This window comes from Cetorhinus maximus, chromosome 2, assembly GCF_964194155.1.
Source record: "Cetorhinus maximus chromosome 2, sCetMax3.hap1.1, whole genome shotgun sequence".
NCBI lineage: Eukaryota > Metazoa > Chordata > Chondrichthyes > Lamniformes > Cetorhinidae > Cetorhinus > Cetorhinus maximus.
Genome location: NC_135880.1, coordinates 144,320,774 through 144,348,140, shown reverse-complemented (window position 1 = coordinate 144,348,140; position 27,367 = coordinate 144,320,774). Strand labels below are relative to the sequence as shown.

The 27,367-nt window shown below is 47.3% G+C and overlaps 1 protein-coding gene across 3 annotated transcripts in view; it reads left to right on the top strand.

The window, feature by feature from the left end:
* The window catches only part of LOC144698474 (UDP-glucuronosyltransferase 2A1-like), a 77,784-nt gene that overhangs the window by 28,777 nt on the left and 21,640 nt on the right, over positions 1–27,367 (top strand). For 2 of the 3 annotated variants that reach the window (XM_078570421.1, XM_078570418.1), the window contains exon 2: positions 23,446–23,594. In XM_078570421.1, the coding sequence (XP_078426547.1) occupies positions 23,446–23,594 (149 nt within the window). Of the gene's footprint in view, positions 1–15,559; positions 16,187–23,445; positions 23,595–27,367 lie in introns of all 3 variants that reach the window. The other variant, XM_078570429.1, reaches the window with a different exon arrangement.

Here is a 27,367-nt window from a genome sequence, read left to right as displayed (position 1 = left end):
CGAAGTTCTCCAGAGCTTTTCACCCCTCGGGCACAGACTGCAAACTAATGAGTATGTAAGTGGACTGCAGAACAGTTGGACAACTGGGCACGTTGTACAATCTCCTCGCTAAAGCTGGCCATGGAGCAGTCACTGGTGGAGGCACTCACAGCCCCCTGCAATGTCATCATCCTGGTTTGGACCAGCCTCCCTCATGGTTCAAGCTGACAGTGCAGCCTTGAAGTGTGGGTTAGGAGAATGTCTGCGCCTGAGCTGAGATCACAGCATGTAGTCCAATGTGCAAAGTTTCCGCCAATCGGTTGGTTGGAGTGGGGCATAGGTGGGTGGGGTTTCGGGCAACCATGCAGCGCACTAATCTCTGGCCATCCAAGTGGTGACCAGCACTCTCCAGGATGCGTTAAGGGGCCTTCAGGCTTAACCAAGTCAGGTTCTTAGTACACCCATACTAACCCACGCGTCTCTCTCTTTCATCCTGCTGGAGGAATATATCAGGATCATGGAGCCTGGTGAACTAGTTGTATGCCTCGTAGCTTACAGAGAGTGAAGACGACAGAGAAGAGAGCGTCTGAGGCGCTTGGCTGCACAAAGGGAGGGGCAGCACCCTCTGGATGAAGGGGCGATTGGGGCTCCTGCACATGCCGCCGAAGAGCCACAGCAAAGCCATTGCTGGTCGGTGCCTAGATAGATCCAGGGTCTATAGACGCCGCATTTCATTTCTGCAGATGACCGAGAACAAGTGTTGCCAAAGACTGCGCTGTCTAGCGAACTGGTCGGTCACATCTGCCAACTACTTGATTTGGCGCCAAGGGGACATGGAGGGCATCCACTGCCAGTGGACGTGAAAGTGATAGTGGCACTCAATTTCTATTCAGTGGCTCCTTTCAGGGCTGCACAGGTGACCTCTGTGGGATATCACAAACCTCCACCCACAAATGCATCTATGAGGTCACGGATGCCATCTTCACAAGGGCACACGACTTTGTGCATTTTGCCCAGGACCAGGGCAGCCAGGATGCAAGGTGATTGGATTTGCCCAGATCTTAGATTTCCCACAGGTGCAGGGTGCCATTGACTGCACTCACATGGTGCTCAGATCTCCATCGCAACACATGGTCAACTATATCAACCGCAAGGGATTCCATTGGCTGAATGCGCAGCTGGTGTGCGACCACCACAAACACATCCTGCAGGTGTGTACAGTTTCCAGGGAGTGTGCACAACTCCTACATTCTCAGTTGGTCACAGATCCCTGAAGTCTTCCAGGGTCCACAGAAGCTGCAGGAATGGTTCCTTGGGGAGAAAGAGCAAACCATCAGGTTGCTGAAAATGAGGTGCCAGTGCCTGGACCAGACTGGTGGAGCCCTGAAATATAGTCCACAGAGGGTGTCACACGTTGTTGTCGTCTACTATGCCAATTACAACCTGGTGCTGCAACGGGGAGAGGAACTGGCTGAGGAAGAGATGGAGGATGACATCGACAGGGATGAGGGTGAGGAGGTCCTCAAAGGCGATGATGGCAGGGTTGAGCCCCTTGCACTGGCAAGATGAGTTAGGTGCACTCAGGAGGCCCTCATAGCTGCTAGAATTGTGGAGGGTGATGACGACATGCACTGAGGAGACACCACAGATCCTCACATTGCATCTATGAATGTCTGACTCCAGTCTGGCTTATGGCAATGCACATACTCTCTGTGATAATGCTCCTGTCATGTAGACACAGTGGGGGCCCTAATCATCACTCGATTACAGGAGGATGATAACGACATGCAGTGAGGACACTCCATAGATCTTCATATAACCTCTGAGAATGTCTGACTCCTGTCTGGCCGAGGGCAGCTCACTTGCACTCCATGATCAGGGTCATATCATAGAGATGCAGTCATGAAACTTTAAAAGGATCTGATCTTTTGTCTGCCTTCAGTATCTGAAGCACAGCGTCCCTGGTCACAGATGCTGAAGCAATGGGGGCCAGCCCTACCTTAAAGGTGCTGAGAATACACAGAGAGGATGAGAGAACTCTGTGGTGACTGCCCACAACATTCTGGCAGCAATGACAAGCACCGCCGAGGTGCAGGCATCAGTAATGTTTCCAGGGAGTGTGAGGCTGGACCATCACTGCGGTCTTAAGGCTGCACAAAGCACAGGGAAGAGGCCCTGGGCTGAGATGCCTGCCTTTATCTTGTGTAGAAAGGTTTCACATCTGAGTGACATGAACACTGCTCATCAGAACAAGGAGCCATAGGCAGGGAGACATTCTTGGGGGTTTATTGACAATAGTGAACAGTATGTAGAAGTGATTAATATCCGTGTCCAGGCTATGCAACTACATCTTCTTAACTTTCCTAACCCTGCCACTATGTCTTGGTGCTCCCCGAACATCCACAGCGGAGGAGGAGGCAGCCTGCTGACTGCTGCGCCCTGTCTGTGATGATCTTAGCGGATGTCCTCTGGAAAGCCGAGACTTGGAGGGCCCTGTCCTGCTTTCGGGGTCCTGCTGTGTGGCAGTGAACCCTTGGAGCATTATTTGATCAGTGCTGCTAAGAGTTGAGGCTCAGTGAAACCCAGAAGCAGTGTTGGCAGCAGTATGGCTGAAAAACTGGGTTTGTACCTGTATTTAGACGCTAGAGAGTGTAGCCTGGCCAACATAGGATGATGCAGTCGCAGTAGTAGGTCAGCTCAGCTAGAAAGGAAGACCAAGAAGGCTAGACCTAGAAGCTGATCTAAGAGAGGTGTGGAATAGCATTGTTTTTGGGTTATGATTGTACCTGTGGAACTCTGGTGAGTAGAGCTGTTGTCAGCTGGGGATCAGGCTAACTCTTGGAAGGAGAGGAGCTGAAATCCATCTGGGTGGGTCGCTGAGAAATTTGGGGAACCTGTCTTGGTTGTGTCTGCCACTTAATATGCAGTTTGTGGCATGTTCAACCACAGTTTGCCTACTAATTCATGTTTACCTCATATTGGGTCTGTATGTTAAGGTATAAGATGGAGTGTTGACTGTTCGCTTTGTTGATTTTTGTATAGTAAAATGGCTTTGTTTGTTCAAAACCATGGGATCTTGTGGCTTTCTTCTGTTAGTGAGTAACTGGGATTTCAAATTGCGTTCACTTAAACAAAAATAAATGTTACTGCTCCCTAACCAGACGAAAACTAAATTTGCGGGTCTCGTCTGGGACCGTAACAAATGTGGGGTTTTGGTCTCAGATCATAATAAAGGTAAATGGCAAAAGAACTAAAGATGGACATGAGAAAAATGCTTTTTCCAGCAGCGTGTGGTTAGGATCTGGAATGCACGGCCTTAGAATCTGATAGAGACAGAGTCAATCACTTCATTCAAAAGGAAATTGAATAATTATCTGAAGGGAAAGAAATAGCAGAGCGATGAGAAAAGGATAAGGGAACGGGACTATCTGAGTTGCTCTTAGAGCGCTGGCATGGACACGATAGACTGTGAACATTCTTTGATTCTATTTTACAGGGTTCACTTTAGCGATAGAAACTAAAGTTTATTCAGAATCACAGGATTTCAATTCCCTGTGTATATTCCAGGAAAAATGTCTCTATGTTGTCAACTTGAGCTTCTAAGAAATGGATGCCCCATGTGGGGAAAGATTCTTAAGAGTCCCTTGCAATAATGTATAAATTGGTTTTGTTCATCTTTTCTGCAATGTTGTTTAATTTCTTTCTAGATGTATATAATGTAGTGTCCAGGGGCAAAGTTTTACGTTGCTCCACTGGCGGGTTTGTACATGGTGGGGGGTGGCTATGAAATTCCTTGAATGGCCTTCCAACTGGGCTCCCACCTGCCCCGACCTCTCTGCAATTTTATGCTGGGACGGCCTTGCACCAGTTGAGGCCCTCAAGTGGCCAATTATTGACCACTTAAGGGCTGTTACCTACCCAGCCTCAATTTTCAGGTGGGCGGGCGTTGTTCAGGGACAGGGGGGAAGCCCGAAATGTAACCCCCAACAGGCCTCTGGCAGGAAGGTTGGGGGGGTGGGTGGTACCTCCATCAGCAGCCTCCTTTTAACAGCCTCCCCTACCCCCCTCCTACCCTCCCCCCAACCTCTCCGCCAAAACCCCCACCCACCTCCCTCCCCACCCTGCCCTGAGACCCCAAAACGTAACTGGTCCTGGACTCCCAGGACTTAGGCTCTGGAGAGTGCTTGCAGTCCCAGTCCAATCACTGCAGCTTCTGGTGCTGCAAGGACTAGAGAGCTGCCAGCCAATCAGATTAGCCAGTTGCTCCCTGAGGCAGGACTTCCTCCCTGTGAGGGGCAGAAGTCCCATCTCCAGCCAATTAACGCTTGTTGGAGTGTTAAATGGCTGCGGGGCAGGCAGTATCAGCAGGGATGTGCTCTCCAGCAACTCCTTGGATGGCAGGAAGGGAAACCCCTGCCATCCTAAAAATCCCGGCCCAGGAGTTCAATGAATTAAAGGAGCTTGTACAAAAAATGTCATTAAATTGTTAGTTGTCCCTGTTAAGGTGAACAGTTAATCTTTGGTCGCTTTATTGTTAATATGGCTTTTGAGCTAATCATTCTGGTTTGCTTAAAAAATAATGGTTTGTAGTTCATTGTATTTTCTTGTCCTACCATTAAGTGTCAGCCATAGCTCAGTGGTCACACACTCACCTCTGAGCCAGAAGGCTGTGTGTTCAAGTTCCACTCCAGAGAGTTGAGCACACAATCTAGGCTGGCACTAGTGGAGGACTGAGGGAGTGCTGCACCGTTGGACATTCTGCCTTTTGGGCGAGACGTTAAACAGATATCTCTTCTGCCATCTCAGATGTAATTAAATTATTCCATGGTACTATTTGAAGAGTAGGGACAATTCTGCCAAGTGTCTTTGCCAACATTAATCTCAAAATCAAAATCTGAAACAGATGATCTAGTCATTTATTTCGTTGTTAGTGGGAGGAGCTTGTTGAGTATAAATTGTCTCGTGGGTTTCCTACATTATAACTGTACTTGAAAGCTACTTAAGCAGATGTGAAGTACTTTGTGTTGTCCGAGTTTGGGGAATTTGCTATATAAATGCTGTAAATCTTTCTTTTTAATATTCCCAAGGTTTTTGCTGATTTTCCACAGATTTGAGTTTAATTAATAGTCTCTCATATGGAACTTTATGAAAAATCTTTTAGAAGTCGCGGTACATACTTCATGGGGTTTACCACAGCCCTGATTTGGGACTACCTAAGATTGTGAAAGGTGTGATATAAATGCATAGCTTTCTTTCTTTATGTATTCCTAAGCCTGAGGGCGTAATCATCCCAAATTTGCACTGTGAGGTAGTGGGCATGAAAACAGGTGTTTTACACGTAGGCTGAAATGGCGAATTTTTGCACCTTATTGTCCGTCTCCCAGCATGTCGCGTCTCGTTAATAATGCATTCACGGGAAACACGCCACATCACTGGCAGGTGGTCTCGGGTTTGGCCTGCCATGCTGTGACCTCAGCGCTTCCTCATTCCGGGTGCCATATTTAAAGCGCACCAGAGTGCGACCTCCTTAATGTCTACAGAGCAGGACTGCTTCAGGCGACAGATGGACCCAAAAGCAAAGAATATGGCAGCCCCCAAATTTAGTGATGCCTCTCTGGGGTGCCTGCTGGAAGCGGCGGAAGGCCGCCATGATGTCCTCTACCCCTGCTCTGGCCGCAGGAGGTCCATCAGAGTCACCATTCTGGCCTGGGAGGCAGTGGCAGCAGTGATCAGTGCCAGGGGAGCACAGAGATGGTCAGCTATCCAGTGCAGGAAAAGGATGAATGGATGAATGCCAGGGTAGGTCAACCACCTCATCACTCTCAACACACACTCCCAAACCCGTCACACATTCACAGGGATCCCCAAAGTTCAAGAGAGTCGGGGGGGCAGAGGTGAGTATGGTGGCCATTACCAAGGAGAAGATGCTAGGAAATCTGAAAGGTCTGAAGGTGGGTAAATCACCTGGACCAGATGGATTACACCCCAGAGTTCTGAAGGAGATAGCTGAAGAGATAGTGGAGGCGTTAGTGGTGATCTTTCAGGAATCACTGGAGTCAGGGAGGGTCCCAGAGGACTGGAAAACCACTAATGTAACCCCCCTGTTTAAGAAGGGAGTGAGGCAAAAGACAGGAAATTACAGGCCGATTAGCCTGACCTCGGTCGTTGGTAAGATCTTAGAGTCCATTATTAAGGATGAGATTTCAGAATACTTGGAAATGCATGGTAAAATAAGGCAAAGTCAGCATGGTTTCATCAAGGGGAGGTCATGCCTGACAAATCTGTTAGAATTCTTTGAGGAGGTAATGAGTACGTTAGACAAAGGAGAGCCAATGGATGTTATCTACTTGGACTTCCAGAAGGCCTTTGACAAGGTGCCGCACAGGAGGCTACTCAGTAAGATAAGAGCCCATGGTGTTAGAGGCAAGGTACTAGCAAGGATAGAAGATTGGCTGTCTGGCAGGAGGCAGAGAGTGGGGATAAGGGGGTCCTTCTCAGGAAGGCGGCCGGTGACTAGTGGAGTTCCGCAGGGGTCAGTATTGGGACCACAACTTTTCACTTTATACATTAATGATCTAGATGAAGGAACTGAGGGCATCCTGGCTAAGTTTGCAGATGATACAAAGATAGGTGGAGGGACAGGTAGTATTGAGGAGGCGGGGAGGTTGCAGAAGGATTTGGACAGGTTAAGAGAATGGGTAAAGAAGTGGCAGATGGAATACAACGTGGGGAAGTGTGAGGTCATGCACTTTGGTAGGAAGAATAGAGGCATAGACTATTTTCTAAATGAGGAGAGAATTCAAAAATCTGGAGTGCAAAGGGAATTGGGAGTCCTAGTCCAGGATTCTCTTAAGGTTATCTTGCAGGTTGATTCGGTAGTTAGGAAGGCAAATGCAATGTTGGCATTTATTTCAAGAGGACTAGAATATAAAAGCAGGGATGTACTGCTGATGCTTTATAAGGCTCTGGTCAGACCACATTTAGAATATTGTGAGCAATTTTGGGCCCCGTATCTCAGGAAGGATGTTCTGGTCCTGGAGAGGGTCCAGAGGAGGTTCACGAGAAGGATCCCAGGAATGAAAGGCTTAACATATGAGGAACGTTTGAGGACTCTGGGTCTATACTCAATGGAGTTTAGAAGGATGAGGGGGGATCTGATTGAAACTTACAGAATACTGAAAGGCCTGGATAGAGTGGACGTGGGGAAGATGTTTCCATTAGTAGGAGAGACTAGGACCCGAGGGCACAGCCTCAAAGTAGAGGGAAGACCTTTTAGAACAGAGATGAGGAGAAACTTCTTTAGCCAGAGAGTGGTGAATCTATGTAATTCATTGCCACAGAAGGCTGTGGAGGCCAGGTCATTGAGTGTATTTAAGACGGAGATAGATAGGTTCTTGATTGGTAAGGGGATCAAAGGTTACAGGGAGAAGGCGGGGAGAATGGGGTTGAGAAACTTATCAGCCATGATTGAATGGCAGATCAGACTCGATGGACCGAATGGCCTAATTTCTGTTCCTATGTCTTATGGTCTTATGGAATAACAGGCGGTAAGCAGCTGCTACTGTTTCTGTTGTCTTGGTTGCGGAGCATGTGAAGGACCAGCAGACATGCAACATCAGCAGGTAACTCTGGAAGCCATGCAACCAATAGGAGTAGAGTCAAGTAGCAGGTGCAGCACCATTTGAGCAACAGAAAACTGAGCTGGAACCTGCAATAGGCGGGCATGATGCCTGGGGGTAGTGAACTGAACTAGTGTGGGGGATAATGTGCCTTTAATGAGTTCAGCATGTCTAAAAACACTTTTACAACCATGAAGTACTTTTATAGTGAAGTTACAGTTGTAATGTAGCAACCGATTTGTATGGAGTAATGTCCCATAAACAGCAATGAAATAATGACCAGGCAACCTGTTTTAATATTGTTGAACGAGGAATACATATTGGCCAGGGTGCCAGGACAAACTCCACGTCTCCCCCAAATACTGCCATGGGATATTTGTTGTTTACCTGAAGGCAAAACAGCTTGACTATCTCATCTGAAAGATGCCTCTCCAACAGTCCATCAAACTGCCCTGCAGTATTAGCCTCGATTATGAGCTCAAGTGTCTGGGGTAGGACTTGAACCCTCAGCTTTCTAACTCAAAATGAGCTACCGCTAAGCTAGACCTTAAAGGTCTGTGGCAGGAATAAATTTGGTTGGGTCTGGGGTCTGATAAGGCAGACCCAATGCATTAGGAATGGAAACACTTTTGACAGGCCAGCACAAGGACACAGTTAATTTACCAAGAACAAGTGACGGAAACAGCAGCCAGGAAGAAGCAGAGAATCTTTGGACACTTTGACAGAGTAGTCCTCAGCCAAGGAGAGCAGAAGAGTTCTATGACCATCAGGAAGAGGCAGAATAATATAGACATCCATGTGGGTAAAACAGAGCATTCAAATATTAACAAGCTGGGTGGGAGGGAAGAGAGGCTGCTGTATTTAAATAATAGAAAAGGGACAGGAGGAGAACACCACTCAACTGGGCTGAGGTTAGAGGTGAACAATTAAAATTAGGGGTCACCCTTATAGGACAGAGATTAGGAGAAATTTTTGCTCTCAGAGGGTTGTGTGACTTTGGAACTCTGCCTCAGAAGGCGGTGGAGGCGGGGTCATTGAATATTTTTAAGGTAGAGGTAGATAGATTCTTGTTAGGCAAGGGAATCAAAGGTTATTGGGGGTAGATGTGAATGTGGAACTCAAAACACAAACAGGTCAGCCATGATCTTATTGAATGGCAGGCTCGAGGGGCCGATGGCCTACTTCTCCTCCTATTTCGTATGTTTGTATACTTAGGTGAAAAATTTCATTAGAGGGGAGGGAATTTCAGTAAACAGGACACACAGTTCAGGTAGCCACCTGGGAAGTGGTGCTAATATGATCTGTGAATATGAATGAACCCAATTGTCACTTCTTATTCCGATAATCATTTTAGGTTAATACTCTATCAAATATGAAATTAAGTTTAAATCAAGCAGAGTGCACCATTCTGAATGTAAAACTTCAATTTTCCCAGGGGAACACAACCCTGAAGCTCTCTCATAAAAATTAAAAACCTGAGACAGAATTTGGAAGAGGTACAATTTGAAATTTGCTCCATTCACGAGCACAGTACACAAAACCTGCCAGAAGAAATACCCTCACACCAGTCATTACTGAAAGCAAAATATCCACAAAAAATAGTACACTCAGCAAACATACTTGATGACAGCAGTAGGGCCCAACAAGGTGAAAATCCTACCAAGTATATGATAGAGATAAATTGTGAAACTGTGTATTCCAGCCCAAACAAATCTGACAATTGAGATCATTGGGAAATTACATCTGAGGTTACTGTATGTGTGGCAATTGTGTGAAGTCAAAAAATGACTCAATAAGGTTTCAACATAATTAAAAGAACCCAAAGCAGAAGTTGTCAGAAGATTAGTCAGGACTGTTGAAAGTGCAGCTTCTTCAGAACTTTATATCATTGTAACTATTGTTATGAACAGGAGAGCGAGGCAAACTGAACTTCCTTCCTCTCACCAACCATCCATAAGCAGTATAAGAAAATGTTGGAACTAATAAGCAAGTCAGGCAGCACAAGTGGTGAGAGAAGCAGAGCAAATGGGCAGAATTTTACGACTCGTGGGCAGGCGCGCTCCCGACCTGATCGGGTGTAAAATCGCGCAAGGTGACGTCGGGCGAGCGTCCCAACGTCATCACGCACGCACGCAATCTTCAGGTCAGCAGGAGTGCACGGGTGTCAGAGCCACGCCTGCCATCAATTCAAATGCCACTTAAGGCCATTAAAGACCCAGTTGATCCCAATTTTACATTGCCCCGGCGATTTCACGCTCATCGCACGGGCAAAACGGGCAGCCCACTTATTGCAAAACCTCATCCGAGGGCGGGATAAAAAGGGTCAGCAGTATTGCCATTGTGAGTAGTGAGGAGTTTAGGAGATAGTTTGCTGCTGGTTAGTTATTGGAACTAACAACTGTTATTGACAGACTCATCTCAGTTCTGAGCTTCATTCTTAGCTTTTCCAGGCTTCATTTCAGGACTCATTGGTGTCTCTAAGGCCCCCAAAGGATTCTGATTGTGTGGACCCTTCCAGGTATCAGACAGCCTTGTCTATAACCCTGGTAATGGGGATTGTGTACTCCGATGGAGGCACCTCCTCTGAGGAGGAAGAGAGGGGCAGAAGGGAGAGGAGGCCAGATGTCCCAATGCAGCTTCCAGGGGAGGGACCTGGAGCGGCGCAGGTACAGCGGGCGCAGGGCCAGCAGGAAGTCCAAGGCGGAAGGGGCCACAGAAAATGCCACTATCCTGCTGCCAGGGTTTACAGGCAGCAATGCAGCTACCTCAGCATGTCCGAGATGGAATGGAGGCTCCACCTCTCCAGGGAGACTGTGACCTCCATTTGTCAGATGATCAGGCCTGAGATCACCTCCAACTGTGTGGGTGGAAACTTCATGCCAATGGCTCTGAAGGTCACAGTGGCCCTCAGCTTCTATGCCTCAGGGTCTTTCCAGGGCTCAGTGGGGAATCTGTGTGGAGTGTCCCAATCAGCTGTCCACAGTTGCGTCAAGCTGGTGACAGAAGCTCTGTTCAGGCAGGTAATGACATTTATTCATTTCTGTACAGACGGGGCCAGCCAGGCTGAGTGAGTCAGAGGCTTTGCAGTGATTTCTGGGTTCCCCCGCATCCAGGGTGCCATCGACTGCACACGTGGCTATCTAAGCTCCAGCGGTTCAGCCGGGTGCCTTCGTCAACAGGAAGGGATTCCACTCGATGAACGCCCAGATAGCTTGTGATCACAAGATGCAGATTCTGCAAGTCTGTGCAAGGTACCCTGGCAGCTCCCATAGCATTTATATCCTCAGACACTCCCAGGTGCCAAGGCTATTCAGTGCCCCAGACCTACTAGATGGATGGCTGCTAGGTGACAAGGGCTATCCAATGAAAAGGTGGCTTATGATGCCTCTCTGCCACCCAAGAACAAAGGCAGAGCAGCGTTATAATAGGAGTCATGCCTCCACAAGGCGGTGATAGAGAGGACCATAGGTCTTCTGAGAACAAAAACAGAATTACCTGGAAAAACTCAGCAGGTCTGGCAGCATCGGTGGAGAAGAAATCAATCAACGTTTCGAGTCTTCATGACCCTTCGGCAGAGCTTTTAGCTTTTTGGTCTTCTGAGAATGCGCTTCCAAGGCCTGGACTGTTCAGAGGGAGCACTACAATATCCCCCACTGTCACTGATAGTGGTTGCATGCTGCGCTCTCCACAATCTGGCACTGGCAAGGGGGACCCAAGGACGAAGAGAATCTTGACGCAGCTCCACAGGCCACAGAGGATCAACCCAGTAGTGAGTCAGAAGAGAAGGATGAAGAGGAGAATGCTGAGGGCATGGAGGCAGACCTCTGTATCCTTCAGGGAGGCAGGGACGCCTTGATCCAATGCCCCTGCAGCTAGGCTGCCAAAGATCTGCTTCCACCTCATGCCAGGGCTGCCGCCTCCATCCTGGATGTCTGAAATGACCCTTTCATTTGAATCTAAAGTCCACTCAGTGCCTGTGCAAAAAAGTTTAGAGCCCCTCATGTCCAACATTACATACTGGCATACCCTGCACCAAAAAAAAAAGGTGAGGCATACTCAGGCTATTACAATAAAAGCAAAATTTATAAAACTATCACACTCAAAACCAAGTAATATTACCATCTCTGATGTTCATTTCCACACCAGTAAACATATAAACAAAACATTACAGAACAGAAGATCACAACTCATGTTCGTGAGTGCTGCATCTTGGTGCATCCTGCCCCCCTCTGCTGGCCCCGCCTGGGAGGGAGCAGCCAGCGCCATAGCTGGCATCTCCCCAAACCCTTGCTGTTTTCAGGTGGCACAGTAACAGTATCCTGGCTTCAAAGTTAACAAGGCTTTGAATGAAAAAACAAAAACAGAATTACCTGGAAAAACTCAGCAGGTCTGGCAGCATCGGTGGAGAAGAAATCAGTTAACGTTTCGAGTCTTCACGACCCTTTGGCAGAACTGAAGCATAGTTAGGAGAAAGGTGAAATATAAGCTGGTTTAAGGTGGGGGGTGCGGGGGGAGAGAGAAGTTGAGGGTGTGGTGATTGTGGAGATAAGCAAGCAGTGGTAGGAGCAGATAATCAAAAGATGTCACAGACAAAAGGATCAAAGAGGTGTTGAAGGTGGTGATATTTGTCTAAGAAAAGTGCTAATTAAGAATGGAAGACAGGACACTCAAGGTACAGCTCTAGTGGGGGTGGGGTGGAAAGACTAACAAAGTTTTAGTTTTAGATTTAAAAATAATGGAAATAGGTGGGAAAAGAAGAATCTATATAAATTATTGAAAAAAAAAAGGGAGGGGGGAGAAACAGGGTGGGGATGGGGGGAGGGGGAGTTTAAGATCTAAAGTTGTTGAATTCAATATTCAGCCCGGAAGGCTGTAAAGTGCCTAGTCGGAAGATGAGGTGCTGTTCCTCCAGTTTGCGTTGGGCTTCACTGGAAAAATGCAGCAAGCCAAGGACAGACATGTGGGCAAGAGAACAGGGTGGAGTGTTAAAATGGCAAGCGACAGGGAGGTTTGGGTCTTTCTTGCGGACAGACCGCAGGTGTTCTGCAAAGCGGTCGCCCAGTTTGCGTTTGGTCTCTCCAATGTAGAGGAGACCGCATTGGGAGCAACGAATGCAGTAGACTAAGTTAGGGGAAATGCAAGTGAAATGCTGCTTCACTTGAAAGGAGTGTTTGCGCCCTTGGACGGTGAGGAGAGAGGAAGTGAAGGGGCAGGTGTTGCATCTTCTGCGTGGGCATGGGGAGGTGCCATAGGTGGGGGCATTTCACTTGCATTTCCCCTAACTTAGTCTACTGCATTCGTTGCTCCCAATGCGGTCTCCTCTACATTGGAGAGACCAAACGCAAACTGGGCGACCGCTTTGCAGAACACCTGCGGTCTGTCCGCAAGAAAGACCCAAACCTCCCTGTCGCTTGCCATTTTAACACTCCACCCTGTTCTCTTGCCCACATGTCTGTCCTTGGCTTGCTGCATTGTTCCAGTGAAGCCCAACGCAAACTGGAGGAACAGCACCTCATCTTCCGACTAGGCACTTTACAGCCTTCCGGGCTGAATATTGAATTCAACAACTTTAGATCTTAAACTCCCCCTCCCCCCATCCCCACCCTGTTTCTCCCCCCTCCCTTTTTTCAATAATTTATATAAATTCTTCTTTCCCCACCTATTTCCATTATTTTTAAATCTAAAACTAAAACTTTGTTAGTCTTTCCACCCCACCCCCACTAGAGCTGTACCTTGAGTGTCCTGTCTTCCATTCTTAATTAGCACTTTTCTTAGACAAACATCACCACCTTCAACACCTCTTTGATCCTTTTGTCTGTGACATCTTTTGATTATCTGCTCCTATCACTGCTTGCTTATCTCCACAATCACCACACCCTCAACTTCTCTCTCCCCCCGCCCCCCCACCTTAAACCAGCTTATATTTCACCTTTCTCCTAACTATGCTTCAGTTCTGCCGAAGGGTTGTGAAGACTCGAAACGTTAACTGATTTCTTCTCCACCGATGCTGCCAGACCTCCTGAGTTTTTCCAGGTAATTCTGTTTTTGTTTTGGATTTCCAGCATCCGCAGTAGCTTTTAGCTTTTTGTTTTTAAGGCTTTGAATGACCCTGGTCCAGTGCTATTGTCTGTGGTGGTTGAATAATCCCTTGAGTGTAATTGTATTGATGATATATCCTTTGTGCCATTGTATTGGCTAATCAGACTTCTTGATTGGATTAGTTGATGGCAAGCAATGGCATTTCCCTGGTGCTATTTGTTTCCTGACAGGAGTCAGGCCATATCCAAACCCTTCTGATGAGTCACTGTTTTCACTAAATATCCAAATTAACCCCTCGCTGCCCAGCCCTGTATTGCTGACTGCAGCTATCTTTTTGAAATTTATAGTTCCATAAATTTCCCAGTTGGAGGGGATTTCGATCCTACACCATCACCTTCCAACCTGAACCCTTGTCATTCCAGGATATCCAAGTGAACGTGCACGTTCTCTACCTTCGGAGAACTCCACCCCTGTTCACATTGACCTCCCGACCTCCTCCTTCTCACCCCCAGGGTCTGAGTCTGCCTCTGTGCCCCCACCAACCACCCTTGCCACCCCTTCTACCATTACCAACGCATCCTCATCCTCCTGCCCTATCGGCTCCCTCTGCCACCTCTGACATTCATCATTCCCTCCTACCACTCCAACCCTTTGCTCGCTTCCCAGGAGGCAGTCATTCACTCGCAGACCCCTCCCTTGCACGTTCACTTGGACATTCCGCCCCCTTACTCCCTCCTCCACCCTTACTTTCTCCTTTCCCAGACACCTTTCTCCCCCCTCTGAACTCCCACCTCCCCCCCAGACATCTTCCCTGCTCTGAACCCCCTCCCTTACACTTTACACCCCACCTTAGACTTCGTCCCCCCGACACCTTCATCACCCCCTCCCAACCTCAACCCCTCAATACTCCTTCCTCTCCCCCTCCCACCTAACCATCTAGACCTTCCTCTCCCCACCCCCCGCCACACCTTCGCCGATCATCCATACCAGCCCATGGCCAAGACTGTGATGTTCCGAAGCAGACCCAAAGCATCAATGGAGACCTTCCACCTTCTGAGAGCTGCTTCACGATGGACCCATGTGCATGAGAATCCACCCAGCACGTGATGCACGTGTTTGTCCAGGATCCGGCAGCTCCAGGGCTCTAGCTTCATCTTCTCCTCAGATGTCTGCGATCTGAGCAAGACCCTAAAGGCGAGACCCAACTTCTGCACGTCACACTTGTCCAGACGCGTTCAGGGCCTGCATGCCTTCCCGCTGGCATAACGGGGCATGAGAGGACAATTCCGGTCAGGCCTTACTTTGCATCCCATTACCGGGATGCAAATTGTGTTCATACCAGCTTTCAGCGGGATTCGCGATCTGCCATGGTGGACACCATTGGATGATCCCGCTGTTATTTCACGCCGGCGTGAAACAGATTTCTGCCCCTCACACCAAATTCTCCCCCCGCCCCCACTCCCCTCCCCCCCCCCCCCACAGGCCATGACACTTGCCGCAAACAGGAGCAGATGATTCCGCCCTTAGTTCTTTCTATTTCCACACTCTCCAAATGCACACCAGACAGCAGCCTTTTAATGTTACACATTTCACTTGATGTCAAGTAGTGAATAATAAAATCCTGGATCCAATTATAGCATTTCTTAATCCAGTCCGGGATTTTAGATTTGCTGTAACCTTATTATGCAGAGCTGAACTTGATTCTACAAAAAATTCAATTTCCTGTAGATGAATGGATTTGATTCGTTTCTGACTCATACGGATAGGAGCTGTGGTCTTATATAAACATGTGATTTGAGGAGTTGGTGTTGGTTTATACTCTGCACCATTCTGGATGGACATTATGCAGTTCAGACGTGTGTTTACCGTGTTTCTCTTTCTCCAAAGGGTTACCAGTGACAATGTGCTGATCTGGCCTGCAGAGGCCAGTCACTGGATTAATTTAAAACCTGTCATTGAGGTGCTGATCGATAGGGGTCACAACGTTACTGTGGCTGTACATACAGCTGCACTTTACATCAACTATTCTGAGCCCTCACGCATGAAATTTGAAGTATTTGAAGTACCGTTTACCCGTGACACATACCGAGATCTGCTGAAGAGCTTTGTGCATTTCTGGACCTATGAGAAACCTCATTTACCCTTCTGGGACGGATTCAGAAGATTCTCAACAATCGTCACAACTTCAATAAAACTGAACAGACAGATCTGTGATGGGATAATAAAGAACCACAAACTGCTGCAAAAACTACAAGAGTCAAAGTTTAGAGTCCTGGTGTCTGACCCTGTGAATCTTTGTGGTGATCTTCTGGCTATAAAGCTGGGAATTCCCTTCATCTTCACTCTGAGATTCTCATTCGGATCTGCAATGGAGAGGCTCTGTGGACAACTGCCAAATCCTCCTTCCTACGTACCAGTTGCAATGTCAGAGCTTTCTGATAAAATGACATTTGCTGAGAGAGTTCAGAATATCCTTTACATGCACATGTACGGCTTGATGTACAAATGGCTCTGGCTTGAATGGGACACGTATTATAGTGAAGCTATAGGTGAGTTTGAAAAGTTTCTCTTCCTAGAGCAAAAAACGCTTGAAATTTCACTTTATTTTATGGGGTGTGAGCATAAGCCCCCTGTTAATACTGAAAGATTTCACGTAAAGAGCATTTAGAAAGGATCAGAACAATAGACAAGGCACTGGGGAAACATACCTGCCCCGAGGCATGCAAGCACCTTTCACATCCCCAAGAAGTTCCAAAGAGCATCAGAACCAATGAAACCACTGTTGTTTTGCTGGGAAATGCTGCAGCCAATAAGAATTCAACTAATATTGTGACCAATGCTTAAAGCTGCAGACTTTTGCAGCTGGTGGACTTCTCCTCCCCATGTCAAGAGGGTATTATGGAGGAAGTTCATGGGCATCCCTAGGACTTTACTCCCTTTAGGATCTAAGTGGAGACCACAGCCAAGTCTGTTTGAGGCATAGTGAAAGCCTCAAATTTACCAGAGTAACTTACTTGGCCCCAGAAGTGATCAATTAACTTCTCTTTTTTTTTCAAAAATATACTTTATTCATAAAATATCTGAAAGAACATCACAAAACATTTTTAAATCGCCATCACAAAACGCAATCAGATTCAACTTTTACACAACGCACGGCCACCTTAAAACCCAGGGCAACTGGAGCCTCAACTACCTTAATTGGCCCGTTAATTACTGGTGGCTGCGCAATGGACACCGTCACGTGCCTGCCCAGTGAAATATCGCGATAGCGTGTGGTGATGTTGGGATGTGCGCCTGACGTCACCGTGCGTCATTTTATGCGTCAGTGTGCGGGTCCCGACCTCACCGTGCGCCATCGCGATATTTTGCTGGGCAGGTGCCTGACGATGTCCATTTATTCTGTCCATAATAAACTTGACAAATAGGGATGTTGTATATGAGGCTTATTGTCTTCATTCCTCCTAGACTTAGACAAAAGGGTAAACCTAAGCATCACTTAGTTGTCAAAAGGTGGCCCATCCCCATTACCCCAAGGTCAACTAAGGATGGACAATAGATTCGGGTTTGCCAACATCATTCAGATCCTAAGAAAATGCAGAAATTTCACTGTTTTGGGGCCTGTAGGTTTCAGCCTGAGCCTGGGAATGGGAGGTGATCTCTCCACTGGAGGCACCTCATGTGAGGAGGAAGGGAGGGCTAGAAGGGGGAGGAGGCCAGGAATGCAGCCTCCAGGGGAGCCACCTTTGGGAGGACAGGCGCAGGCACAAGGGAGGAGTGCAGAGCCAAAAGGTAGTCCAAGGCGCCAGGGGCCGCAGAAGACACCACTATCCTGCTGGCAGGGTATACAGAGTGTGAAGCATCAACCTCAATATGTCTGAGGTGCAGTGCCGAAGGAGGCTCCGCCTCTCAAGGGAGGCAGTCAACACTATCTGTCAGAGGATTGGTCCAGAGTTATCAGCTAACTGTGTGGTGGACACCCTATGCCTGTGTCTCTAAAGGTCACAGCTGCCTTCATCTTCTATGCCTCCGGCTCTTTCCAGGGCTCAGTGGGTGATCTCTGCGGTGTCTCCCAATCGACTGTCCGCACTTGTGTCAAGCAGGCCACAAACGCTCTGTTCAGATGTGCATTGATCTTCATCCACTACCGTTGGGACCAGGCAAATCAGACACAGCGAGCTAGAGGCTTCGCAGCAATTGCTGGCTTCCCCCGCATCCAGGGTGCAATTTTTACTTAGTTCTGTTGAAGGGCCATTCGGACTCAAAACGTTAACTGTGTTCCTCTCCGCAGATGCTGCCAGACCTGCTGAGTTTTTCCAGTCGTTTGTTTTTGTTTTAGACTGTACACATGTGGCCATCAAGCCGCCAGCAGGTGAGCCTGGTGCCTTCATCAACAGGAAGGGCTTCCACTCCATGAACGTGCAGATAGTGTGTGATCACAGGATGCTGATTCTGCAAGTCTTTCCAAGGTACCCAGGTGGCTTCAAAGATGCCTACATCCTCAGACACTCCCAGGTGCCGGGTCTCCTCAGTGCTCCGGTCAGGCTGGATGGATGGCTGCTGGGAGACAAGGGCTATCCCCTCAGAAGGTGACTCATGACGCCTCTCCGGCATCCAAGAACAGAAGCTGAGCAGCGGTACAATAGGAGCCATGCCTCCACAAGGGCTGTGGTGGAGAGAACCATCGGTCTTCTCAAGATGCGCTTCAGATGCCTGGACTGTTCTGGGGGCGCACTCCAGTACCCCCCAGATTAAGTGTCGCTTATAGTGGTTGCATGCTGCGCTCTGCACAATCTAGCTCTGCAAAGGGGGGATGCTGTGGATGGAGAAGATGTAGACGGAGTGGCTGGGGCTGAGCACGATGAGTCCAGCAGTGAGTCAAAGGATGAGCACGCACAGGGAAATGATGAGGGGGACACAGGCTGACCCGGGCATACTCCAGGGAGGCAGGGACACCCAGGACGCTCTGATCCAAGTAACCTTTAGCTAGCACAGCACATATGGATGTGCAACACAAGCCTGGCGTGTATCCTCCATCCTGGAGACCTCATCTGTCTGGATAGGAGGATTGGCGATGGGCGCCCTGAATAAGTCTAAATGACACAAAAACCAGTGATCAAATCTCAGGAATCCATGCACCATTCCAAAAAATAGAGGCACCCACAGCCATTTGAGATGATATAAATTTAATGTTGTAACCAAAGTCTCTTCACATAACAGAAATAAAATAAGAAATCTATAAAATTCTAACAGGACTAGACAGGGTAGATGCAGAAAGGATGTTGCCGATGGTGGGGGAGTCCAGAACCAGGGGTCACAGTCTGAGTATACAGGGTAGACCATTTAGGACTGAGATGAGGAGAAATTTCTTCACCCAGAGAGTGGTGAGCCTGTGGAATTCGCTACCACAGAAAGTAGTTGAGGCCAAACCATTGTATGTTTTTAAAAAGGAGTTAGATATAGCCCTTGGGTCAAAAGGGATCAAAGGATATGGGGAGAAAGCGGGAGCAGGCTATTGAGTTGGATGATCAGCCATGATCATAATGAATGGTGGAGCAGGCTCGAAGGGCCGAATGGCCTGCTCCTGCTCTTATTTTCTATGTTTCTATGTTTCTACGCGTTGGACTTCACACAAAGCTTGAAACAACTCTTGTGGGGGTTAGGGGGCAACAGAAAAGCACCAGTGATGAACCCAGGGTGTGCCTAAGGTGTCTTCATCTTTCGTTTGCGGGTGCTACGTCTTTGTGGTGCCCCGTCGCTGGCACTGGATTCTGAGACAGCCTGCTCTCTCTAATGTCCTGTTGGCCTCGATGACCTTGGTGGACGTCCTCTGGCCCGTCGAGCCTGTGATGGACCCACCTGGGAGGGAGCTGCCAGCTCCGCAGCTGGCATCTCCCCAGTTGTCGCAGCCTCATTGGGTGCCGCGGTCACTGGCAGAGGAGCGGAGGAACTGCTGCCCTGCTGAGAGGTGCCAGCAGAGACGACAAGCAGCTGCTCCACCAACATGAGGCCCATTTGGCCCGCCCTGTTCACCTAGCTGGATGGGCACCGAGGTGGGATACCTGGTGGCGAAACCACCGCCCACACGGGCACTGACCAGATGAGTTCAATTCCCCTGTGAGGGTGTGCAGGTCCAAGCGCAACCCCAGGAACCCTGATCCTGTCCCTGGAGCTGCCTCTCCATGAGAGCCACCATTCTCTCCATGGAGGAAGCTTGGAACTCAGCCATGATGCTCAATGCATCGGCCACGGCTCGCGTAGACTCCTCCACCACTGACACCAAGCCAAGTAGAGCCTCATGTATCTCCATCAGATGTTCCCGAACACCCGGCCGCATGTCAGCACTTAGCTACATCGCCCACGACTCCAGAGGCTCATCATCTGCCAGGGACTGAGCATGATGTGCCTGGGTCCCTTCAGTGCTCCGACTGCTGGCGCCATCGGTGAAGTGCCCTCACCGCTGTGACCCAGGGCACTAGCCGAAGATATGATGCCCACCGAGGTGCCAGTATCTGCGCTGGTGCCTGCCTGGCAGAGATAGTGTGATGCTTCTAGAGGTGCAACTTCATGCCCCTTAGGTGTCAGAGGGGCCCCTGTCACTCCTGCTCCCGGCCGTGCACCGATGATGCTGAAAAGAAGAGTAAGGAAATTCGATCAGTTAGCCTGCGGGCAATGTCAATGTACATGCCTGTCCCCTGGCTCATCAAGTGCTCATCATTCCACATGCACTGGGCAAGCCATGTTGGTAATGTCACTCACTGAACAAAAATGCAATGGCCTGGATGTTGGGAGACTATTGGTGATGTGAGTGCTGGCCATACATAACTGCCTGTGGAACCCCAACCTCTCCAGCTCCAGTGGACCTGCACGCATGGCGCTTCTCCAGATCCAGTGCCTCCTGCTCAAAGTGGCTGAGCATCAATATCTGGCCTGGCCCACCACCAGTCCTCAGCCGCTCAGCGCTGTTATTAGAATTCTTCTGCAAATGAAAACATTGCATTGATAAGTGATACTTATACCATCAATCTCCTCATGGCCGGCCCACCCCAAGCCCAGTTGGCCATTACAGGTCTGCAGTGCATCTCTTCCCCGCTGGTGGTTGGCACTCACACTAATATGCCTAGTGTGTCATTTCCCTGCACCCCCCTGCCCACATGCTGCCTTCATCACAGTTGGGAGCACACAGTTGTACCAGCGTTGCAAGGAGGCACAATGACATGGATCGCAGAGGACAGCACATCCATCCATGCCACAGCACCTTGAAGATCCCCTCACACATGTCATCACCCTGACTTCCACATGTTGTGGAGTTCAACCAGTGCACCTTTTAATTGTTGGCGGGCGCGCTGCCGACTACGGTGTGTGCCCACCAAACGAAATATCGCGGGACTGCACAATGATGTCAGGATGCTTGCCCGACGACATCGCGCATCATTTTACGCTAGGCTGGGTCGTGCGCACGCACGTCCGCCAAGCGTAATTTTTTGCCCATAATTTTGAGCGGCTCTATTGAATTTTCCATTAATCTTCACTGCTCTAAGGAGAACAACCTCAGTTTCTAATCTGATTTAGGTGTGACCTATAGCCTGCAATAATTCTAATCGTTTTCTTATTTTCTTTGGCAACAAGAGGGGATTGAGATCGGGATGTCCATGAGTTTGTATTTTTATTGTTTGTCCATTTTTTGTTTTAGCTTTGGATCCATTTGCTGAATTAAATCATGGCTGGTTTTAATTTCTGTGGAATCTGGATGCATAATGCCTGAAACCTTTTAATGATACACACGTAATTCCTTTGTCTGATATTTTATTGAAGCCATAAACAAGCAAGAGAATTTCACCCAAGTCCATTAAATGATTCACTAAAAATAAGGCACGGAGGGGTTTATATCTCTTAATGTCAATGCTTTACATAAAATGAGAGGTGATTTTCCTACATTACAGTAGGAATTGTCTAATATCGCACATCATAAGTTCAGACGGGAGAAGTCTAGAACATTCCTTGCCAACAAATACTGCATGCAATGATTTGTTTGTTCCCAAATGGGGGTACTTGTGTTCAATGGGTGCTCATAGCCCCAACTCAAAGGACACCAGACAATGGACAAACTCAGCAGTTCTGACAGCATCTGCGGAGAGGAATACAGTTAACGTTTCAAGTCCATATGACTCTTCACCTCTCCGCAGATGCTGTCAGACCTGCTGAGTTTTTCCAGGTATTTTTGTTTTTGTTTCGGATTTCCAGCATCCGCAGTTTTTTTGCTTTTATAATGGACAAACTAAGCTATTTTCTCCTTTATGCACAGTGTTGTTAAGATCAGGCAAATCCTAATGAGTTTCAGGGGCCTGTGCTTCAGATTCTGTGCAATGGATTTCAGAGCTGTTCTAACTGCACCAGTGGGAGCCAGTGTTGCTGGTATATGCTAAGGTTTTATTGCTTAAAATATATCACTGAATTATATGGAAAGAGCAGTTTAAGCAGAAAAGCCGGATGGGGTCTTTCTTGACAGGCTATATTACAGAATACGTTGTTATGTTTTGATGTTTGTAAGATGTCTCACCAGGGGCTATTAGACAATGAGGGAATATAGCAGCGTGGATCGAAAGCTGGTTGACGAACAGGTTGAGGAAGCAGAGTTATGGTAAATGGTTGCTCCTTAGGCTGGAGAAGTGCTTAAAATGGATCACTGCTATGCCCACTTTTGTTCTTGGAGTAGAAATTTGATTTGGAGTTGTGTTTATGGAACACAATCTCAAAATGTGCTGGGGATATACTGAAGGGGGTTTGGCAATTAATGCACAGGATGTTAAAAGATTTCAGGAAGACAGAGATAGGTTAGGAGAACTGAGCTGACAGGCAGCAGATGTGATTTAATATTGATAAATGTGTGGCACATTTTTATATTTTGGAAATATAAAAAAGAAACAAGAAATGGGAGTATACACACAATGGAAAAACACTGGGGTTGTGGATGAACAGAGAAAGCTGGAATTTCATGACATAACTCCAAGAACTACAGGCACAGGTAGATAAAGTCATAAAAGAGCCAATAGGATTTTTGGTTTTGTCAGTAGGGGCAGAGAAAACAAAAGTAAAGAAGGAATGAAAGATTCATGCAAAACATTGGTTGGTCCATAGTTAGAATATTGTTGCATTTTTGAGAGTCCCATTATAGAAAAGACATTAAAGCTGTGGAGAATGCACAGGGTCATCAGGATTATGCCAAGGAAGATAATATTTATTCAGATGGACTTGAAATATTGGGAGTCTTCATTAGAGAAAGCAGGCTAACAAGACAATAAAGGATTTTAAAATTATGTAAAGTTTTTATAGAGTGAAAAGATCAAGGCTTATTTTCACTGCTGGGGAGTCAATGATGAGCAGTCATCAATTTAGAATGATCACTCTGAGAATGAGGTGACTGTTTAGGAGAAATTTCTTCATGCAGAAGATTGTTGAAGTGTGGAATGCTTTGCCATAGAATGTAGTTGAGGCAGATGGCTTTGTAACATTTAAAGGAAAATTGATAAACGTTTGGCGTAGAGAATGAGTCAAGACTAGGGGGAAAGAGGTCAATGTGGTTCATTTTTGAACTGCTTGTGCAACGACCTGGCACAGACATACCAGAGCTGAATGGGTGCTGTTGTTGAGCCTATATTGTGTAGTAAGCCCAAGTACATTGAAGCTATTTTATTCTTCATTTCTCAATGATTTAATCTTATTGGGGATAATGGGTCTTTGAAAAATAATTCATCTAATACAGACACTCATTGTTTGAATCTCCCTATTTGTTCTGCTGCTCTTTATAAAGGTAAACCAACCACATTCTGTGAAACAATGGGCAAGGCTGAAATTTGGCTGATTCGGACGTATTGGGATTTTGAATTTCCTCGCCCATTTCTGCCCAATTTCGTGTTTGTAGGAGGGCTTCACTGTCGACCAGCAAAACCCCTGTCTCAGGTAAGACTGAAAAAACAATAAAATTTACAGTTTACCACCATATCATACAACAGAACCATAACAACAAATAAAGGAATGCAGTATGTTTGTGGGGTAATTACATAAGGTGCAATTGGATTGATCACCCAGCATTCGGTCAGGAATATATAATTTCATCCAGTCAAGGTTCAGGCAGAGTACAATATTCACACAATTCAATACACCACCTTAAAAAGCACTGCCTTTATTGAGGGCTTTCAAAGAACAAAGAACAAAGAAAAGTACAGCACAGGAACAGGCCCTTTGGCCCTCCAAGCCCGCGCCGATCATATTGCCCGTCAAACTAAAAAATTTTGCACTTCTGGGGTCCGTATCCCTCTATTCCCATCCTATTCATGTATTTGTCAAGCTGCCTCTTAAACACCACTATCGTACCTGCTTCTACCACCTCCTCTGGCAGCGAATTCCAGACACCCACTACCCTCTGCGTAAAAAACTTGCCCTGCACATCTCCTCTAAAGTTTTCTCCTCTCACCTTAAATCTATGTCCCCATGTAATTGACTCTTCCATTCTGGGAAAAATCTTCTGAATATCTACTCTGTCCATGCCACTCATAATTTTGTAAACTTCTATCAAGTCGCCCTTCAATCTCCGTCGCATGTCTCTTTTAATGGTATCCTTGAATCGGACAGAATTGTGGATGCCCTGCTGGTCTCTTGACCCGTTTAGCATATTCTTGGGGATGCAGCCAACTTCCATCCTTCACACATGCCCAAGCTAGTGAAGCTTTCTTTGTTTGATTAGCACTAGCATGCTTGGCATATCCGATGAGTGAAAAACTCTACATGACTGGAGTTTGCCACCAGAGGATCCAAAGCAGACACCTGCCCTGCAAACAAGGCGTCAGCAGAGGTCATTCCCCACCACTGGGCAAGGGCCAACTTCATGTATGGCACTTGTGGCAGACTTGGCCTTTCCAGAATCAGCTTGTCCAGCCATCAACGGAAGTTCAGCAGATGATCTCATTTGACCTCACCAAAGTTCTAACACTGCATTTCCATCATCTCTCACAGATGTAAGGATGTCAATCCGTCAATCAATCAATCAATCTTTCGTGAAAAAATACATTTGGGGATTTTTTATTTGGAAGTGGCTGGTTAAGGCCCTGTGCTATTTCTGGTTAAGGTAGAAAGACAGACATATTTATATTGTGCCTGAGGACGTCCAAAATGCTTCAGAGACAATTAAGTATTTTTGAAGTGTAGCCACTAATATACTGTAGAAACTGTAGCTAGACTTCTCTTTCAATGTCCTGGCCTTCAGTTCAATTCTGAATTGGGTAGACAACTGCTTTGTTCGCTCACAAGTGCCGTCTTTGGCGACTAGAATTCTTGCAGTAGTGAATGTGCAATATTATTGCCATCTGATTTTCCCATTCACCTCCCCCACATCCCAAGTTCTCCTATCCAAAATGACTCAGATTTGGAACTGCTCAGAATTGGGGTTTAGTACCATGACTTTGCCATGCAATACTGTTCCAATGTTCTATAGTATCTGCAGTTTCTCATCACCATAAAATCAGATGCAAGCAATTTAAAATGCATTTCGATAGGACTTGTGCAATTATGTTGTAATTGTAAGGAAAGTGTAAAAGGTTTGTGAAGCATTTTCCTTGAAAAGTAATGGTTCAAGCCATGTACTCTCTTCTCACACCGGGCAGAATTTTCCAGTTTCTGCCCCAGTGGCAGGTTTAATGACGGGTGGGGGGGAGGGGAGAGACAATACGGCGGGAGCTGAAGAAATGGTTTCCTGCTGTCGTGAAATGGCGGCAGGAATGTGCGCTCCAGCCCGTAATGGCTGATTGCCATTCCTGCCAGAGGCCAGCGTGAAAACGTTATGCATCCCATTAATGGTTTTCAGATGAAGGCCTGACTGGAATCTTACCCCCCACCCCCCTCAAAACCACTGCCCAATTTTCCACGCTGCCAGCGGGATATCATGCTGGTCTGGAAAACGTCCTGCCAATGTGGCATGCACTAGTCAGACTTGCCTGCAAGAAGGCCTGAGATGGCTTGCAGAGATCGGAAGATGGAGGCCTCCAGCAACCCTTGATCCTGGAACAGCACATGCAGCAGTGGATGGGTGGAGCATCTACCACGTGGATCCTCCAACTGCGGGAGCTTCCAGGAGGTGGGTCTTCTCCTTCAATGGTGGGTAAGTTGATGTTTGTGATCCTTTGAAATATGGCGCATGGATGTGATGGTGGGACATGGGCCACCCAGCTCACCCTGCTGTTCAAAATATCGGGAAACCCCCAACTGCATAATTAATTAGTCCAGCGTTGCATGATACGGCATGAACTCCCACTGACCACCACAGCGGCAGACACTTCTGTTCCCACCCCCGCCCACGGGACTTAGTCCCAGATTGGAAAATTCCACCTGTCCTCTCTGAGCTCATTCCAATCTCAATCAGCTAGTTTACAGTGAATGTTCAAGGAAAAGGAAAACAAACAAAGGAGGAGAGAACGACACTCTGTAGTAAGGCAGTAACACGACAAGAGGTTCTGACACCATAAAGGCGTTAATCACACTTTCACTTGTATTTTCTTTATTTGTCAAACCTTTTCACTTTTGGGTCTTTTTGTCAGCTATGTCCTGCTTGAAGCTGAGAGGTTGCTATGATTTGAGGCAAGTGGGCTGAACTAAAAGCCTTGGGGCAGAATCTTCTGGTCGGTGAGCGGGGGCGGGCCCTGCTTGCCAATGCCTAAAATGACGCGCGATGACATCGGGCGTGCGTCTCAACGTCACCGCGCGTCATTCAGATCCTCAGTTCGGCAGGCGCACAGCGGAGTCGGCTGTGTGCTCGCCGAACTGTCAAAGGCCTATTAAGGCCATTTAGATTCCAATTAAGAAAATTAACTGAGCTGCCCGTCCAACCTTAAGGTTGGTGGGCAGGTGAAGGCCCAGGCAGCCTTTGCATTTATTATGAAACCTCATCCACGGGCGGGATGAGGTTTCATGAAGGGTTTATAAATTAAATAAATTTTTAAATTAAAATTCATTGAGATGTCCCAGCCCATGTGACACTGTCACATGAGGGGACATGTCTTAAAAATTTTATTTTCTTTATTAGAATTTTTAAAAATCAAAATAATCTTCCCGAAGCAGCTCTATGCCTCAGGGAGATTCCTGTGCTCTTTTCTGCACATGCATGAAAGAGCGTAGGCCCCGGCTCAGCCTCCTCCCCCCACCCGCACAGGGAGTGCTCAGTGCTTCCGGGCCACGCCACGCTGGGCGCACTCGCCCGCACCCTCTTCCACCCAACCCCCCCGACAGGAAGAAAATTCTCCCCTTGATGTTTTATTTTAATATATGTTAAATGAAAATGATACATTTCATACATGTTATAAAAATGTGCCACTGAAAGGGAGGTTGTAATTCCTGGGCAAAGTTGCCATTTCCCAGATATTGCACTCAGTGCTTTTTTAAAAAATTACTGTGAAGGACATCCTATTCATAGGATGCCAGGGAACAATTTTTAGAAAAATTTCAGCAGAGACTGAGTTTTTAAAAAAATACAGCTTAATGGCAGAATTAGCAGACTGGCACCATCGATGGGAAGTTCTGTGTTTAGAGATACCAGGTTACTGGTATGTGTCCAGGCTTGGGCAGTGATTGGGCGCTGCATACCCAACCTTCGTTTTGGTGAGAGATCAGGAATGTGACATCAGGTGGCAGGAACCCAGTGGAATGTTTCCTCCTCTGATTTTCCTCCCTCACTTGCCTTCTGC